The following is an 18,372-nucleotide window of genomic DNA, read 5'->3' as shown; positions in this document are numbered from 1 at the left end:
TTCAGGCCATTTTGGCCTTCAGCCTTCCAAGATGAGTTGTAAGTCTCCTGTTTTGCAAGCAGACTTGAACTTTGTTTTAGATTCTGAAAGTAGTTTTCACTTAGTCCAAAGGAAAGTGTGTATATCAGTTACAAGGGGTTCACAGAMAGTACTAAAAACCCCCGCTCGTGTCCCTGTGCTTGAAGACCTAGTGTCAGTGGAGGGTTTATAGATCCAGCCAAAATTGAAGGAATCTGTACATTAAAGAAAGTCTGAAAACCTCTGAAGAACTACCCAAATCCATGAATTTGAATGTTTGTCTTTTGTGGAGTCCACAATCTCCAGCCTGGTTTTACAGAAAAGGTTGGAGGTTCTATCCACAGACACAAAAAGTGGTTTCTTGGTCTTCAGCTTTAGCAAGAAAACTTATATTAGGGCAAATTAAAACTAGGTTTATCATAGTTATGAGTTATGCTGTATGTGCAGCCTGTTTGTGTTATAGATGTCCTTACAGGACTGCAAGTATTGGAGACAAGCTGGCCCAGGTTAAAACAAACAAACAAACWAAGAAAAGAACAAACTCCCAAAACCCCCAGCAAACTGCACTGCCTTGCTCACATTAATCAGACGGTGGCCTCTGACCAAAGACCATCCACAGCTGTGCACTGTATTATAAATGAGATAGAACATTTCCCACTGCTGTTTAACAGGCTTTGAGCCAGAATTGATAATTAATTTTTATGCCCCAGCGTAAGTGATCTGTTGTCACCTTTTCTTCCAATGCAGAGGGATGCTTGTGCTCCCCATGGCCGGACTGTAACTCTGGTCTTGACTCTTCTTCTTTTTTGGACTGGCAGTTTGGTGTGTACATGCGTCCAGTTGTTGGCTCTCTAGCCCAATACCATTTATCTCCCCTTATACTCTGTCATCTACTTAGGTGAAAGGAGAGTTTCTCTGCACTGCAGAGAGTGGATTCACAGATTTGTGCACTGGAAATGCACAAATGTGCATGTGACTTGGTTTTATCTGAAGACCTTTTCTGCCCTAGTGGTGATGTAGCTGCAGCATATAGACCAGAGGAAATGACATTGAATCCCTGCCTCTGAGTGAATAGTGTAAGGCAAAGAGAAGATATATGTCATCCCATTACAGTGAGCAAGGTAATATACACATCCTATATTGCTAAATACTTTAATAGCACAGTAAGAAAACCATCAAATGCCTATCCTTAAGGTACTGGGGAAACTTTCTCATTGACTGCAACACATTGCTTGTGGTTGAAGAAATAAGCATCCTTACTGTCCATAGCCCAGATGTGGCATCAGTGACAAAAACAAAGCTGAAAGATAAAGCAGAGCAGAAAACAGGGCAAAAAACAGAGCAGAAATATTTTTTCTGCAGTTTAAGCAGTTTCAGGTATCCACAACTTCAGTAACAGAAAGATGAAAGATCCCTGGGACCATCAGTGATACATTTCAGCCAGTATTAAGATTCATTGTTGTGTGAGACTGTGAAGGAAAGTATTGGAATTCCATGATGCCTGAGATAATATAACAGTAAATACTGTTTCATCAGTACTTATATCTGTCAAGATGGTGCACATACGTAGTGATTTTAGTGGTTAGGTTTTATTAATCAGGTAAACTTAAAATCAAACATTTTTCTGTTATAGCTCCATCATCATTCCTTCTTTTCACAAATACTACCTGAGAATTTAAAGCAGTGCCTAGTACAGAATAGTAGGTCCCTTGGAAGTTGGGTGTTGTCAAGTACAGTGCTTTGGAAAGGCTGAAATAAATTATACTAAAATGTAAAGGAGAGGATAATTCAGAGCAACTGCAGTTGAATAGCGCCTGTTAATCTGTGGAATAATTTTTAGTTGAGACCAATTTTTTGAAACATGACTAGGCTGGTTTCTGTGTCATTAGGCAAAGAACAACTCTCTGTTAAAAGTGTTTTGCTTTTTATTAGGGTTTAACCGTAATTGTCCAGCGTGTGTTGGTTGTTCAAAATAGTTCCACCTCAGGTTGGTCAACTATTGTTGGCCTARTTTCAGTTGTTACCAGCATTCAGCAGAAACGCTGCTTTAAGTTTGTCTTCAGTGAATCACATGTTTGTACAATAACACGTTTGTTAAATAAATTCAAAGACAGAAACAGATGAGCCAATATTGGGAGTGACTCATCTTCTGGTCTGTATTGAACCGTTTTTCTCTCCCTAAACTGTGCAATTTTACTCAAAAGGACTATTTTCACAAGAAAGTCCAGCTCTAAGATGTGCACCAGTGTGATCCCAGCTTTTCTGTCACTGGGTCTGCTTGTTCCTGTTTGAACAAATAACAAATCTGATGAGAAATTCCATAGCCTTTGCTTGTTTCAGCATTAGTTTTGATGCATTTATTGTTTCCTTTGTGTGAGCAAGCAATACTGATTTTGACTTGTACCATCTTTTATTGCTGTAGTAAAGATGACAATGAAGTTTTTTTTCCAAWTACTATTCATGTGTTTTCTGTATGTTTTTTTCTGAGTGCATTTGCTAATCTCTCTTGCATGCTGTCTTTTCTTACAATTGCTTACCTTTTTGTCCTTCCCACTCTTAAATCCCTCAGTTACACTAGTTGGTGGAAATTGTTTAAATGTACGACCTAAATTCTCCAGTGAGATTTGACTAACCAATAAGCTACTCAAGTGGTTTTGTCTCCAGGGTATGTCTTCATCCTCTGCGTTTTCAGGTTCCTTGAATGTTTTTTGAATTTATTCCTTGAATTCTTAATTTGCCCTAATCTCCTCTTAAGCTTTGAAATAATAAAATACTTAAACTCTTTGGATAAGTGCCCTTTAAAATACAGCTTTATCTGTGAACTATCACACTCACAAGGGAGTGGATTTTGTTCCTCAGCCAGTTAAGGGGATTTCTGTCCACTTCTGTTGCTGTCAATCATCTTAACTCCTGCAACAGCTCAAAATAGARCAAATGAGGAAACTGGGAGAAAAATGGTACAGAGGCTAGACTGCTGCTGTGTGATTTTCTTCTGGTGCCTGGGTTCAGTCGCCTGATCTGCTACCTGATTTTCTCTGGGTTATGAAGCCTTCCTGTGCTATTGAAAACTAATTCTCTGCTTTACRGGGATGTTGCTAAGGATAAATAAAGGGTGGCAAAGTGTCTAGCCATTATAGAGGAGTAGTCTTCTACACACAGAAAGCTGTACTCTGATCCTGACTTCACAAAATAGAAAGGGGGAGATCACTTGACTTGCCATCACCAAATCCACAGGGAAGTTGGAGGCAGAACAGAGGACTGGATGCAATTTTCTTTTTGCCAGGGGCCCCATGTGGTCCATTTTTCATCAAAAAGCCCTTTTTGTAGTCCTAGGTAGGCCTAATCTTGGAGTCCTGCAGATACCTTACCTATAGGGAAGAAAGGGAAGCTTGGAAGACCTCCCAGGGCTCCCATAGTGCAGCTCATCAGGGTACCCAGGTAGGTCCTGGAGACCAGCATGATTTGGAGGTTGTTCAGAGCCTTGGATGCCTGTCTTCACTGTTGCTCCTTGTGCAGGTAGGGGAGATTTCTTCAGTTTTCTCCCTTCCCACTTAGCTCAGCTAATTACTAATTTGTGTCAGCAATAAGGATCTGAAAATAACACTGAAATTGGGAGAAAGGAACATCTGTCCTCCACTTCTGGAACTCTGTAGCTAGATTCCATGGAGAAAGATTTGGGATTTGTGTGTAGTTTGTGACTAATTTTCTCCTGAAGTTAATTATTCCTAAAAATGAAAAATTGCTCAAAAATGTTGGGAAAAGGAAGCTTTCCTTTTTCTCTTAGAGCACCACTAAAAGATCAAAATTCTAGTAAAAGTCCAACCATGTGACTATTATTTTAAAGTGATACCTTTGAGACAATCTCTCCATTTTCAGGCAGACTCTCCAGAAAGACATCTGTATTTCTTCATGTTAAGTGATAGGAAATGCGAATAGACCACAGCTTAAGTTTGAAGATTATGGAGATTTATAACTCTCTTTATGTATTTCTTGAGTGTAATAAAAGGTGGGGGAACTAGACATAGCAAATGTTTTTTTTTTGGTTGTTTTTTTTTTTTTTTTTTTTTTTTAGCCTAAATACTACTCTTTGTGCTCTTCTTTTCTTTTTCCTTGAAATTTTCTGCCTCTTGATTTCAGTTTCTCATCTGAAGTTCAAAATTTGCAGTACCCGAGGTTTGTTATGATGAAGTAGCACCAATGAAAACAGTTTAGCTGGATGGAGACCTTTTTTGGATGCCTGGTGATTATGAGATCATTTAGGAGAATTATTATCTCTTGGTAGCTGTATGCCTTGCTTTATTTTGTGCTTGTTCAGATGAGGCAGAAGGATAGAGAAATTCATCTGAGCAATGACTGAGTTCAYCTGTTCCTTAGTCTCTGCTTTTCAAGAGCTCAGAAGATAAAGCACTATCTTTGTGTCTGTCTGTGTTTTTGGCTGGCATGTAGGGGCATCATACCCGATTTTTTTGTTTTGGCAGCATGTTTCACAGTGAGCAGCTCCTGCTTTTCTCAGTGCCAAGGATGATGCCAAACTCATGAGCCTTGCAGTCTTGGCAGTAGAGGGATGAACAATTAGGTCAGATTCAGTACTGGCTTTGTGTCAGAACTAGAAAGAGGCACATTGAAATTCATAAYGAAAATATTTCTGTTGAAAATCCTACTTGGGTCTTAGAGCAGATTTTACAGCTTGTCATGGCAGAATAATTAATACATATCTAATAAAATAAACAAGCATCTGTTGCTGTCCGATTTTCCTTGTTAAGAATGTTTCTGCCATCACCATTTTTGCTCCAAAAACTCCAAATTTCTGTATTGAATTCATAATGATTGAAAGAGATTCAGAGACTTCCTAATTGTGATTCTGGATTTAGTGTTTGTTCTGGAGATTTTGCAATCACTGCCATTTCACAGCAGTGGAATAGCCCCAAATATAACAAAACAGTTAGGATTGAATAGAATAAAAAGGGAGAACTTCCTTTTCAGTTTTGGGTAATATTTGTATGTCTTTGCTGGGGAATGGGACCACAAGTTGTCACTTGGGAATAGCATTCCTACAGCTTTTTCTTTTATTTTTTTCTAGTTTTTGAGAGTGGATCAAGACAAAGACAGAGAATGCAGCCTGGACTGTGCAGGTTCCCCTCAGAAATCACTCTGTGCATCTGATGGAAGAACTTTTCTGTCCCGGTGTGAATTTCAGCGAGCAAAATGCAAAGACCCTCAGCTGGAAATAGCCTATCGAGGCAACTGCAAAGGTGAGAAAATCAGAGTTTCCCTTGGCCTTAATGAAAAATAATAGACCCTAAAATAGTGTTTGAAATACCTATGTATAGAAAACCAGGAGGGCTGGTCTTGAAGAGCGTTCTAAAAGCAAGTGGGTTGAAATCAATCCCATTATTTCTATAGCAATATACTATCTAAAGATAAATTAATCTTGAACATTCATAAAAATTATGACTGCCACACCCACTTATTCTAAAGTAAGTCACTGTTAAGGAAATTGCATGGCTAAGTCCTTGTTCTGAGGGACCAYATCACTGGCAAGTCCAGAGGAACTCTTGCAATTGTTACCTTGCAAGGTTTCATGTCTACTACAGTTTGATATTTTGAGTTAGACATGGTCAAATTAAGTCTTGTATTTCCTGACTGCAATCATGTAGTGTGGCGGGAGTAGTGGTGATAGGGTGGGTTGAGTGAAAAAAAGGATAACATGAAAAAAGCTTTGCAATGCATAGAGCCCTCACGGGCCATTCCTGCCTATATCTTCCACTCTTTTACTTCTGATCTCTGTTAAGAGAAATTGGGCGACATGCAACTCTACAAAATACCTGCACTTAAATCTTTTAACTTTTGGAGYAGTGTGGTGCTAGATAATGCAGTTCCTTACTGAAACATGGGGTGATTCCCAACACAATGATCATCTTTCTAAAATGTAAGAATAGCAGTGGTCATAAAGATTTACTTTCCCTTTCTCTCTGTCCTAAAGAGAGTGGCAGGGAGTAGAGGTAGGGGGCAGAGGAAAGAAAACCCTGGGGACCACACCACTTCAGCTTCTAGTAGGTAGTTTTCCACATAATGTCTCTCTATTAGCTCCTGCAAACCTCTGAAGCATCAAGACTGCTTCAAAGAGACATTCTGTCTCATCTTCTGCCTGGATGAAACAGTACCCTCATTCTTCAGCCCTTTCATAGTAAACCATTGTATTGTGTGATGGATCTATTTACTGTGGTGAATAATGAAGCTACCTGAGCCATAGCTTTTGTTACAAGCATGAACGACAGAGACAATTATTGTGCACTTGGTATTTGTTCATTGTATACATTAGAGCATTATACACCTCCATGGAAATTAGCTTTGAGTGTTTTTCTTAATTGTTTTTTATACCATATTTCTGCAAGAAACTTACTTTGTAAGATGAGAATTGCTCTACTGCAGGTGTCCTCAGTGATGCTGTCAAATTTTTCTGCAGTCAATAGCTGCAATTTGGAGAAGTGCTCATTTGGTTTTTATTTATTAATGGATAGAGAGTCAGTACAATTATAGAATTGGAATTAGACACCTTAGGCACCTTAAGTATTGCTGATAGCAGGTACAAATAWTGTTCTCATCAATTGTATGTTTTTTCCTTTGATTGGTAATAGGCAGATATTTGACAATAATTTACTTGGTCAGCATCAGCAGGAGCCCAGTGTTCTTTCAATTTTATGTGTTCATAGTATTTGTTATTCAGTAAAGCAGTCTTAAATTTTGAAGTGATGAATGTCTTTATTCCTACCTATGGCTGCAATCATCAGAAATATTTCAAGTGTTAAAACAAATCTTGGAGAAGAAAAAGATGATTTGTTGGCCTGGCTGCAGTTTCAGTTTTAGCATTGCTGGGGCTACTTGTGATAGTCATATCAAACTTTCTGAAAGAGCTAAGGAAGTTCTCTGATTAAGACCTTTTAGCCAGTTACTTTTGAGTGGTGAAATTTATTGTTGCGGATGATGCTTGATCAAAAAGCAGAGGTTTGTTTTAGTAGGACTAAACAAAAAGTGATGGTTCCTTTAGAGAACAACTTTCAAGGTTTTAGAATTTACTTTCATTCTATGTAGGAATGAAAACACATCCTTTTGGAAGTGTTTGTCTGTATCGCTGAAGAAACAGACATCCACCCTAACTCCCGAACATTAAAGCATTGGTTTTGAAACAAGTTTTGAGCTTGCTAATGCAGGTAAAAGGGAAAGAAACAGGTATGTTTTCATGTTCTGAAGGGAGAAAAGTGATGATTCTTGGTGTAGACTTCACCACTCTAAATCTGTGCCTGATAATCATCCACCATTGATCAAAAAAGGCAGTCTGTGTCTGTCTCCTCCTGCCTTCGAAAAAAAATCCTTATTCACCTCACAAAAATATTCTCTGATGACTAAGTGTTTCCAGGTAGCATTTTAATTAATTTAATGGTGACTAGTTCTTTGTTTGGTTCAGTCTGTTCAGTAGAAATCTAAAGACCTTGACAGTTTATGTTGACAGCCTTTTGGAATAATTTTGAGTCTATCATTTCTTATTTATATATTCAGAACTGTGCTTTCTTTTTACACCCATAAAGAATTTTAAACAACCACTAGACTGATGTCTGCTTTCTCAGTTTTCTTTTCCCRAGAAAGCCAAATTTAGATGGACTCTTCTCTGTCCTCAACCTTTTTCTGGTCTATATGGTTTTGAACACATAAATACTAAAATTACAAAGGGAAATAGTTTTCTCTGTGTGYGCTTGTTTTCCTTTCTAATTCAAGTTTCATTCACAGCAAGAGTGCTCAGCCCAGGCAATTCTTTAACATTGCAAAGGTAAGTAATTTTAGATACTAGATCTTAAAAGATCACTGTAAACTGGCTACATTTAAACAGTTTTTTCCCCTTGTACTTCTGTTCTAGCTTCTGACGACTGCAGCAGAGATCAAAACAGTTTAAACAAATCTGAATATGAATGAACTCTGAACCTTCCCCTCATTTCTGAAAGACAACCCACCTCTAACAAATAAACATCAAAACAGATTGTTATGATAGCAGTTTTTTTCCTAAAGATACTAGTTTTATAACTCTTTTTCTTTTCAAGTTCACTTCCAGCCTCTGCTGAAATCCATTGCTAAGCTTGGAAATGCTATAAAAAGTTGAAATCTTATAAAGTTTTCAGTCTGCTTTTGGAGTTTCTAAGATCTTAGATAATCTGTTTGCACGGTAAATGAACATCCACAGTTTTCGATACTTTTCCAAACAAAATCTTAACTCTGAAGTTCTGGACGTTCGCCACYTGCTTGACACAGATGTTTACTGTGCAGCGATATTATGGAGCTAAAAAATAAATGTATGTTGACAGCTGAGAAATACTGCTTGTGTTAGAAGGACTATGAAAATATCACCTGTGATGGGGATCAACCACATGCACACACAAGTGCTTCACAGTAAATCTGGCCCAGCATAGCCAGGGGAACAAAACATACAAGATGTGGAAAAGCAATATAATTGCTTTTAAATTGCTCAGAAAGACACAGACCTATGTCTACACAAATTAGTTAAATTTGTGCATGGCCACAGTGTGAGCACCGCACAGCTAAAGTGCTAAGTGCTCCCTGCTGCCCTTTGGGCACTGGCCAGCTGTGCTTTCCTGAGGACTGTATCTATGTGGCTCAGGGAAAAGATGGGCCAAGGGCTGTTCCTAGCAGACAGCATGCACAGAGATGCCTTTTACAAGTTTAAGGCTTTTCAGTTGGTTTTTTTTTTTCCTTCCCTCCTTCCTTCTTCCTTCTGCTATTTCTCTTCTTATTTCTTAAATAGCAGGAAGAATGCTAATTTATTTCTCAGCTTGTTTTTAAGTGAATGTACCAGGCTCATAATTGGGGCTCTGGAGACTAATATTCTGAATATATTAAGCAAGTGGCTTAGTAATAATATTTGCTATTCTGACATTGTGATCAATGAAAAAACAAATTCAAATGCACTGTCTTGCCAGCATACCTCTACCCTGACAYAGATTTCTTAAAATATCCCAGCCGAGGTACTTGGATTTTGCGGCTTCTCTACCAGTAGTTCACTAAAATAAAACTTCTCTAATGGCTGGAGTTTTGATCCAAGTTGTTGATCACTATGAAATCTCAATTACCAGCTCATATCACATTTCCTTGCTTCACTGTCATCATGTAGCAGCAACTTGGTTTTACAAGCAGCTGCTAAACTGGACTTGCACAAATCTCTGAGTGGTCCTTATGGAAAATGGCAATGTAGGAGCTTTACACGGTGTTATTTAATTTCTAAGGGGCTTGGAATTTAATCTGGCTGACASTGAGTATGTATTCAGTTTTTGCAGAGGCGGCCCCAGCAGTGACTTACTGCTTTGTGCTTACACCGAGGAGAGTCATCATTKTTACTCTGTAGCTGTGTAGATCGCCTGTCTCCATTGGAAACTCTAGGTAGATCATGTTCAGCTTCATTCATTTATGATATCTTAAAGAGCCTTGCTATGTAAAAATGCTGTTCTTTTACCTACTAATATAGATATAACAAGAGGTACTATCTTCATTCTCACAAGTCACACAAAGAACCAAAACACATCCAAATATGAGTGAAAATCCTCATAAAACATGTGTTTTACTATTTTCTTTCCTTAAAGAAAAAAATGCTCACCATTTGTTTTTTTAAATTATGCCTTTTAGGAATAGTGAAAAGTTTCACTCGAACTGTTAGTACAGTGAGTTAGTGAATATATTAAGAGCATGTTAAATAAATTGAAATTTCTGCCTTTGGATAAACATTCTAATAGGATTTTCCCTATATGAAGAGAGTGAAGGCATTACTGGGCAGTAGCTGTTTTGAGCTCACAAATTAATCTTGGTGCCATAATTAATGAATCCAAGCATAATTTGAGGAAACATTACTGTTGCTCCTTAGCTGAAGAGCTGGGTTATAAATGCTGGCTGTGGTTTCTGAGTGCACACCTTTTGCAGAATTCCCACGGAGGCTACCATCCAGCTCGCAGTGCCTGAGCATGTCCCTCGGCTCAGCGTGTGGGCAGGGACCTTGGCTTGGCCAGTGCACCTGCTGCCTGGAAGGCAGCCCTGTGGGATGTGTTTGGGAGGTAGAACACGCTCCCAAGGTGTTTCATTTGGAGAGAGAAAAATGGAGTGAGGAGGTGTGGTTCTTTTTCTAACTGAAATGTGTGAAAGTGGGACTGGACCAAGGTGTCAGTCTTCAAAATATACCTGAACATAGACATTGCACAGTCTGTACACTGAAAGCAGGAGAGTTTTCATGTGTCATCACCTCTCACTTTTCTTCTCTCCCTTTTCTTTWTTCTTAAAAAAAAGAAAAAAAAAARRAAAAAAAAAGTGATGTAGGCTTTTTCATAATTTTAAAAAATATATTTTCAAAGGAATATATTCAGAAGGGATACTAGCTTTGGGTTTTTCTTAAAATAAACCTTGCTAAAGGGAAAATTGATTATAGGGCAGATTTTTGTTTTAAAATACTTCCAGCTAGAAGATGTCTCCTTCATTTTCAGGCATATTTTCTCACTGTAGACACTGTGTTTAATCTGTAGGATGACTACGAGTTTCCTGACTCTGATGCTGGCAATCCTGATATAAACACTTGTCACCCTCAACAGCATTTTGGTTTTGAGTCTTCATTTTTATTATGTCAAGTTGTTGCACACCAAGCCACCATAGTAAAAGTGTTGAGAAGCAATATATTCAACATCTTAGTGAATAAAGGTATTTAGATGTAGAAGTTACAGTTTATTTTATTTCTGAAAGCAAGTGGAGTTGGCTTCTGATTATACTTTCTAGTAAGCATTTAATGGCTATGAAAAAAAGCTTTAAATATGTTTGGAATATTTTTTTGTGGAATGTCCTTTGCTCTGTGTCTAGTGTTCCTTAGGACACAGGACAGGTAACACTGGAATAATGTCCACAATTTTCTGGAGATAGAATTTATCTTAAAATTTTCAGGTTTTATTGATAATAGTTCTCCAAGCAAAATGTGCTGAAGCCAGATTGTGTAGAAATAAGGCATATAAGAACATTCTTACATATAAAAAAAGGGTTTTCTTAGAATCAAATGTGCACTATAGCAATTATATGAAAGTAATATTTTTGTTTTCTTTTGTGGGATTTTCATTTCTGCTCATGTATTTTCAGTTTAAATTTCAGACCTCATGTAAAAATGAATATACTAAAAGAAGTGAAGTAGAAAGTTCTAAAACAATAATACTGCACTGAAGAACAGGAACCACTAACAATTGTAAACCTTCTCAGATTTTCAGTGCAAGAATTAGTAAACTGACTTCTCCAAACTATCAAATCTCTGCTCAGAAAGTCTAGTGTAGCCTTTGGCATCTAAAAAACCAGAAAGCTGTTGCTTTATTTTTTCTTGAAATGTTTGATTCAGTTCTAATCTGACTGTATATCTCCAAATGTGACTTTTAGCAAACTGAAACAGCATGCCAACAGGGAATCCAACACAACATTCCTTATTTCATCTTAGAGTTTAGCTATCTAAATTTCTGTGTGGTTGCAAAATGTAGGGGGGGGGGGGGGGGAGAAAAAGAAAAAAGAAAACAACAAAGAAACCCCACACTGCCTGGCCCTGTCTGTTAGATGCCAATAGAGGAGAGTTAGGCTAAGATTGCTCTGCTGTTTTATTTGAATCCAAAAAGCAGCAATTTAAAAAATAAATAGTGGAAGAGTTGGCCAGCTTTTGTCATGAAGCAGCAAGTCTTTATTTTATGGCTCTATCAGGCTAAATGTCTGTGCTGACAACCTTTCCAGCCCAAGAGGCTAATATCTCTGCATCTTTAAAACTGATACTTTCAGCATCAACCTACTTTCATAGGTTGCTATGTGTTTCCTATCACTAGAGGCTACAGCTTTTTATCTGCTTTCCTGTTTGACTTGATAAATTCTTTGGAATATTCATTGAACTAGGTCAAATATAATGGGACATTTTCATGAGTGGTTTATTCCATATAAACCAAATGGTGTCTTGTGCTGTGATTTACTTTTTTTGGCAAATTAACTACAAATTAAGACCATTTGACTTTTATCATATCACTACCAGTTACCAAAAGGGTGTAGCAGTGGGACAGAAGCACAGAAGCAGAAATAAATTTTGGGTTGTCATTAGGACAATTCAGTCAAGTGCTCAGGTGAACAGCTAACTATAGACACCTTGTTGGACTTCATGTTCCTAAGTTTAAGGGCAATTGTATGCAGGCATTCTGGCAAAATTGAGGTGCAAAGGAAAACAGTGAAAAGTCTTTGCGTTATGTGTGTCTATGCTACATCTGCCTGTTCACATCTATGTGACTTCAGGAAACCTTTCTTTTTAAGAACAGCTGACTGACTGTGGGGAGCTCTCAAGGAAATGTCTTCAAATAATTAAGTTAAASATTTCATATATAGTTTTTACAAAGTAGTAAAGGTTTCTGGTACATTCAACAGAATATTCCATCAATAATAATAAAAATAAACTAARTAAAGGATGGAATGTATTTTGTGGATAAATATATAATAAGGTTTCTCCATCAATTGGGACTGAGAAAGGTATTTTTATTCTTACTGAGATACATAGCCAACCAAGAAATACTGGATGAAATAAATAGAAGCCTTTGCAAGAGATTTATCTGTGCTTTTGGCAAGCTGTTTACTTTTCCATGAGATAATCTGGGTTAAAACTCCCTGTAGAACCCCAAAATTCCTGTAAATCAATTGTATTGAATGTCACCTTAGGGATGATGTTTATACCCTTGACAAGTTCATGTCATTGTTATAATGATAAACTTCTACTTTGCAGTAATAAACTTCTCTCTGTTTGATATGTTATTCAAGGATTAGCCAGCAGAGTTGAAGCTGGTGGATATTTTTTTCCCAGAAGCTCAGTGTTTTTGGGGCTGTGCTGTTGGAAATAAAGCATAAAATGAGACTAGCTCCAAGTCAGGCTGGTGCTGTTTGTGAGGTTATTTCCAGCATCTCCTGTTTGCTTCAGTGCTATCTCAGGAAGATCTTGCAGCAATGTAGTGGCACCACTTAACTTCACAGATGGAAGTTTTCCCTGTTGCACATAGAAGCTTAGATCAGAATTAAKATGCCTTCATATTTTGCTTGTGTTTTCTGGTCACTGGTCTCCACTTGAAGCCCAAATTGTCACCAACTGGGCAATTCAGAAACACCTGCCCAAACAGCTCTTCCAGCTCTCTGCCCTCCTCAGTTCTGTGTGTTTCTGTCCACTCCCACACATCCATTTTTGTCTTCAGATATACACCCCAAGATGTGTTTGTATTATTAAACCTCTGGTGCAAAGTCATGGAGGTACAATCAAAGCATTGGCCAACATGTACAAAAATTCAATGAGCCTTGTGCCAATCCAGTCTGACAGCTCACAGAATCCCAGTAAGCTGATTTAAGGCAGACTCATGCATCTTTATGGTAAGCTTCTATGCCAAGAGATTTTTTTTTTCCAATTCCCTGCAAGGTTGTGGGATGTAAAAACCCATGTAAAAACATGGAGTTGAGAGGGTAAAGTCTTACTGAGTTAGTCATTGACATAATTCCAAATTATAGCTGGACAAGCATATCTGCAAAATTAGTTCTTCTCATTGTATGACTATAGGTAAATTAGGCCTCATTTCATTCAGGTTTTAACAGGTTTTAGAACCTAATGGTCTTTTCACCAGGTTACCAGATTCCAACTTGAGCCTGCTGGCTTCCTTATTAATGCTTTAGTTAGGAAGAGAAATAAGGTATAGTGGGAATTCTAGTAACAAACCTATAACAGTTTCAAGCCCCTTATTTTTCCACTAGAAAGTTCCAAAAGTTTAAACAAAAACAGATTAACCAAAAAGCAAAGCTTTGCAGCATTACACAGTTCTTGTCATCCTTCCAAAACCTTGCAGCCTCAGAGCCGGCCATGCTCTCAGGTTTGTCACCAGAGGAACATGGCTCACCTCATAAGAGTTTAGCCTGCTTTTGCCAGGGAAAGTGCTGAAATATCRAAAGCTGTGGGCTGATTAATCACCACAAAGATACCAGGTAAGTACTATCACCTTTCATTCTCTGTCTTCATATCAAAATAATCCTGATCTGAATGATTCCTGTTCTAGATAAAGAGAAAAGTTGAATCTGTGTATGAGAGACTTTACTGGTATCCCCTTAGATGTATTTATTTATTTATCAGYTTATTTATAGAAACCTAATTCTGGCAAACCACATAACCCTGGACTAATCCTACTAATTTGGGATTCATGTGAGTCATCTTCATGAGTTACACTGCTACCAGGTGCACAGAGGGGCCTGTAGACAAGACTTGTCTGGGTGCAGTCAAAGGACACTTTGTGGAGTGAATCCCAGGTTTGTCTTTGCTGAACAATCATGAGCAAAGGCCATGTGGAAGTTTTTTTTGCCCCTAGGGATTAGGATGTCATCCATCACTTATTTATGCATGTTAGGAGCTGCAAGGTTTCTCTAATACTATTTTTTGTCTGGTACTTTGATGTGAGCTCGTGTTTCAGCCTTTCTCGCAGTYGTGTCAGGAATTAATTTTTTCCTTCTTTTTCAGCTGGTATTTTGCACAAATGTATAGCCCTTAAATGTCTYGAATTCTTTTTCTTTGGAAAAATTGTTGGAAATTATGCAACAGATTTTGAAGGTATTGCAACTGGGACACAGAGGTAGATGCTCAGATGGTGTAACCTTACGAATTTATTAACAATATTGTAATTCCTTTTCAGTGATTTATTTTTTCTTTGTAAGGAATTTAGCTCCGCTGAATTAATAATTTAATGGCTATTAATATTCTGAGTATAATTGTTTTTATACATCTTCTTTTTATCTTGAACACCAGATTACATTTCTTCTATTAGGTTTGGACCTCATCTCTGTGTCATAATTATTCTTCTGCAGTAATACCTTAGCAAAATAAAAAAAAAAAATCCTGGAAATAATACTTTGACTATACAGTTTCAGATACTTAAGTTGATAAGAGATCTTTCTCATGGTTTTATTTTGGGTATAATGCAGCATAGTACTGCCCAGCAGGTTTAAAATGTTTCCATGGTTGCACAATACAAAATAAGACTTCAAATGTGCATTTTATATTCCAATAAATTTGGTTACTATTGATTTTAAAGCATATTAGATCATCCATGAATAGGAGGCCTTTAGAGCATTGGGCTGGTTAGGAACAAGCGGTGGACAGTTTTGGAGAACTTCGTTTTCTTCTTGGCATATTTTCATGATAATTCAACTATTGCAGATAATTTATAACCCTGCTGGTACCATACCAGAGATCTTATGTGATGGAATTTATGTCACTTTTCCTTTTAGACATTTAAACCACATGTCATTCTAGCAAAACAAGGACAGAGGTCCAACAAAGGAGTGATTTATTTTCAGTTAAAATACTAGTTGCATTAAAACCACATGTTAGTAAGTACTGTACAACAAAACCATGCTCAGAAGAGTGCTTATGACATCAAAGCTTGCTTTAAATGTTTCTTCTTTTTTTCTCCCCCCCAAAAAAACTTCAGCAGTACACACATTAACAGATTTATCTGAGCTGCACTATACATTGGAAATATTTCTCCCCTGGAGAAAAAAAAAAAAAAAAAAACAACCTTAATTAAGTACCATAGTACAAATTAATTCAGTTGCTTATTATTTTCCTTTCTCACATTTCTGAATGGCTGAACTCTTCTGTCCCTTTTAGGTATCACTGCATCCCTGTGAGTGTCCCTCTGGAAACAGCATAATACAATTGATATTGCTAAGGGTGAAGCATATTTTTTTCAAAGTGAAACTATTTGTATTTGGGGCATATTAGCAACATGAACTCTTATAATGCTCCTGTGAGAAGAGCAAAGTAATGCACAGTAGTGCACATGAATCCAAGACCAGGAGGGAAATGGAAATATTAGAATTAAGGGGCCCCAATTTTGTTTTCAGAATGCAGATGCTGAGGACCGTTTTATGTCCTCATTGTGCTACACTTCCACACCAGATTGCCTGGGACTTGAAGGGATTTTTTAATACTGATGTTGCCAAGTGAGTTGTCCAAAGCTCAGTGGAGATGACCAGTGAAGGATTTATCCTGTCAAAAGGAACCACCAAGTTTTCATGCTGGTTCTGTGAATGTGTGTCTGGATCATATTGGCACAGAGGGGGTGTTTTGGGGGCTGGGAATTTAGCTGACTCGCCTGGGTACACAAAACCCTGTCAAGGGCTGTTGCCTCACTGTTCAGATTCTGTTCAGTGTGTAACTTGCTTGGACTAGGAATGCTATCTGCACGCTTTTGAAGAACTGCGCAAGCATTAATGAATCACCACAATACTTTTGTCTCACGGGTTAATTTTAGCCTTGAAATAGGATTAGACAGTTTCTGTCAAACAGCCTTTAAACAAAACGGGGATAAGAAGCAGCAAATTTCTCTGTTTGTATGTTTGAAATCATTCCCATCTTGAAATCATTAATACTACCTTAAGCTCGCCCGGTATTCTCATTTTTCCTTGAAATTGCCTAGCTCAGGCAGATTCTGAAGTCCTGATTCTGCTTCAGCAACATGCTAAAATTTTGCTACACTTATGTGTCTTTTTTCAGCCCTTGGCTGCCTAACTGAAATAAAGTATATGTAGCAGACAGTGTAATTTATTAGACAATAGAAACTGCACTGAATTAAAGGTGGCTGGTTTGCTAAATTGTCTTGGGTGGAGACCAGTACCAAGTAATGAAGGAGATGGTGCCAGGAACAAAAAAGGACCATGTGAAAGACTTGATGCCCTGTTTAAATCATGTGCCATGTTTAAATCATAAATTGTCATGTTAAATATTAGCATAATATGAATCAATCATGTCCAAAATAATATTGAATCACCTTCTCAGTAAGTCCCTGCACTGTAGAGTATGTTTTATTTTTTTCTTCCAACCTGGTGGGGACATCTGTAGTCACAGCTGAACTTGCTGCCTAACTGCAGTAAATTGGAAGTGCAAGGCAGCTATGCTCCTGCTGCCTCCTTTGCCTTTCTTGAATCACTAGAAAGCTGTTGTTGCCACCACTTCTGAAAGAATATTGTGAGGTGCAGTATGGCAGCTATTGCTGTGTTAAATTGAGAAGAAAAGCCCCGTTTGGGCTTCAGTTCTTGGGTGGCATTTAGAACAGAAGTGTTCTCCCTCCAGGCATCTCTCCATTTAATTTCCCATTTATGTATTATTGTCCAGAAATAATTGTCTTGCATTAATTTCTTCCCTAAAAATAAAGCAAGTTGATCATACATTTTCTCTTATTAAAATTCTGATTCTCTTTAAATGACCCTCAGAGCTGCCTTCYTTTTTCATAATGTAGATGTTCAATTGTCTTTTCTTCATATTTCATCATCCAACTCACTTACCTTTTCTCTTTTTCTAGATGTTTCCAGATGTGTTGCTGAGAGGAAGTACACCCAAGAACAAGCTCGCAAAGAATTTCAACAAGTGTTTATCCCAGAATGCAATGATGATGGCACATACAGTCAGGTTGAAAATTTTCCATTCAGTATCTTGAATGACTGGAAAATCAGAATTATGTGCATCTGAAAAGGGTGAAGAAGAGACAAATTTAATAAAAGGAAATGTAATTTCAAAATTAAATGTAATTTTTTCCAACACRTTAAAAAAAAGGGAAGGAGGGTCTGTGTTATGGAGTCCTTGTTCTCTTTTTCACAGTTTCACTCTCTGTTGTAGGATAAGGCTGCTGAGTCATTCTTATAGCCCCCTGAATCAGATGGTAAAATGCTTGGAAATTGTGATCTGTTCCTGATTTGAACCAGAAATCTTGCAACTGGAGTCCATCTCTTAAGTGCTAAAGCATGAATCATTCAGAATCCTTCTGTATTCTCTGCTGAAATTCTTCACAAGCATATGGTCTGAGACTAATTCACTTAGATCATGGAATTCTGAAGGAACACCGTTAGAAGCTTATCCTGAGGCACACATTCCAATCACATTCTGCCACCTCTTCACTGCATTTGTGGAGTTGTGCAGGAGACAATCTTTCTCTTTTTCAGCATGATGAGGGAAGTGATGCTGGCCCGTAGATTCTAAGTGGAATTCCAAGAGTTTCCTTTCTGACAGCCTGGGATATGAACAATGCTGGCAGAAGCACTCTGTCCTGCTCTTTCAGTGGGTGGAACAATATGTTCTCTATGTGGAAAAAAACTCAGGATTGCTTGTTTTGGGAACAGTTTATGTGTCCCTTGAGGAATTCCTTGTGAGGTTTTTGTAACACCTGCACCTCACTCATCTAAGACAGAATGTAAACAACCACATATTTCAATAGTTATCTTTTCCATTTGGTT

At 37.8% G+C, this 18,372-nt stretch overlaps 1 protein-coding gene across 3 annotated transcripts in view; it reads left to right on the top strand.

Annotated features, from left to right (window-relative positions):
• Positions 1-18,372, top strand: part of SMOC2 (SPARC related modular calcium binding 2) — a 136,718-nt gene that overhangs the window by 38,953 nt on the left and 79,393 nt on the right. For all 3 annotated transcript variants that reach the window (XM_057373632.1, XM_057373633.1, XM_057373631.1), the window contains exons 2-3: positions 5,099-5,270; positions 17,445-17,551. In XM_057373632.1, coding sequence (XP_057229615.1) covers positions 5,099-5,270; positions 17,445-17,551 — 279 coding nt within the window. The remainder of the gene's footprint in view (positions 1-5,098; positions 5,271-17,444; positions 17,552-18,372) is intronic.

Source organism: Malurus melanocephalus, unplaced genomic scaffold (genome assembly GCF_030028575.1).
Source record: "Malurus melanocephalus ecotype Western Australia unplaced genomic scaffold, MMel_1.1 scaffold_203, whole genome shotgun sequence".
Classification (NCBI taxonomy): Eukaryota; Metazoa; Chordata; class Aves; order Passeriformes; family Maluridae; genus Malurus; species Malurus melanocephalus.
Note: the sequence above shows the minus strand (reverse complement) of the source record. Positions and strands in the feature narration are given on the sequence as shown.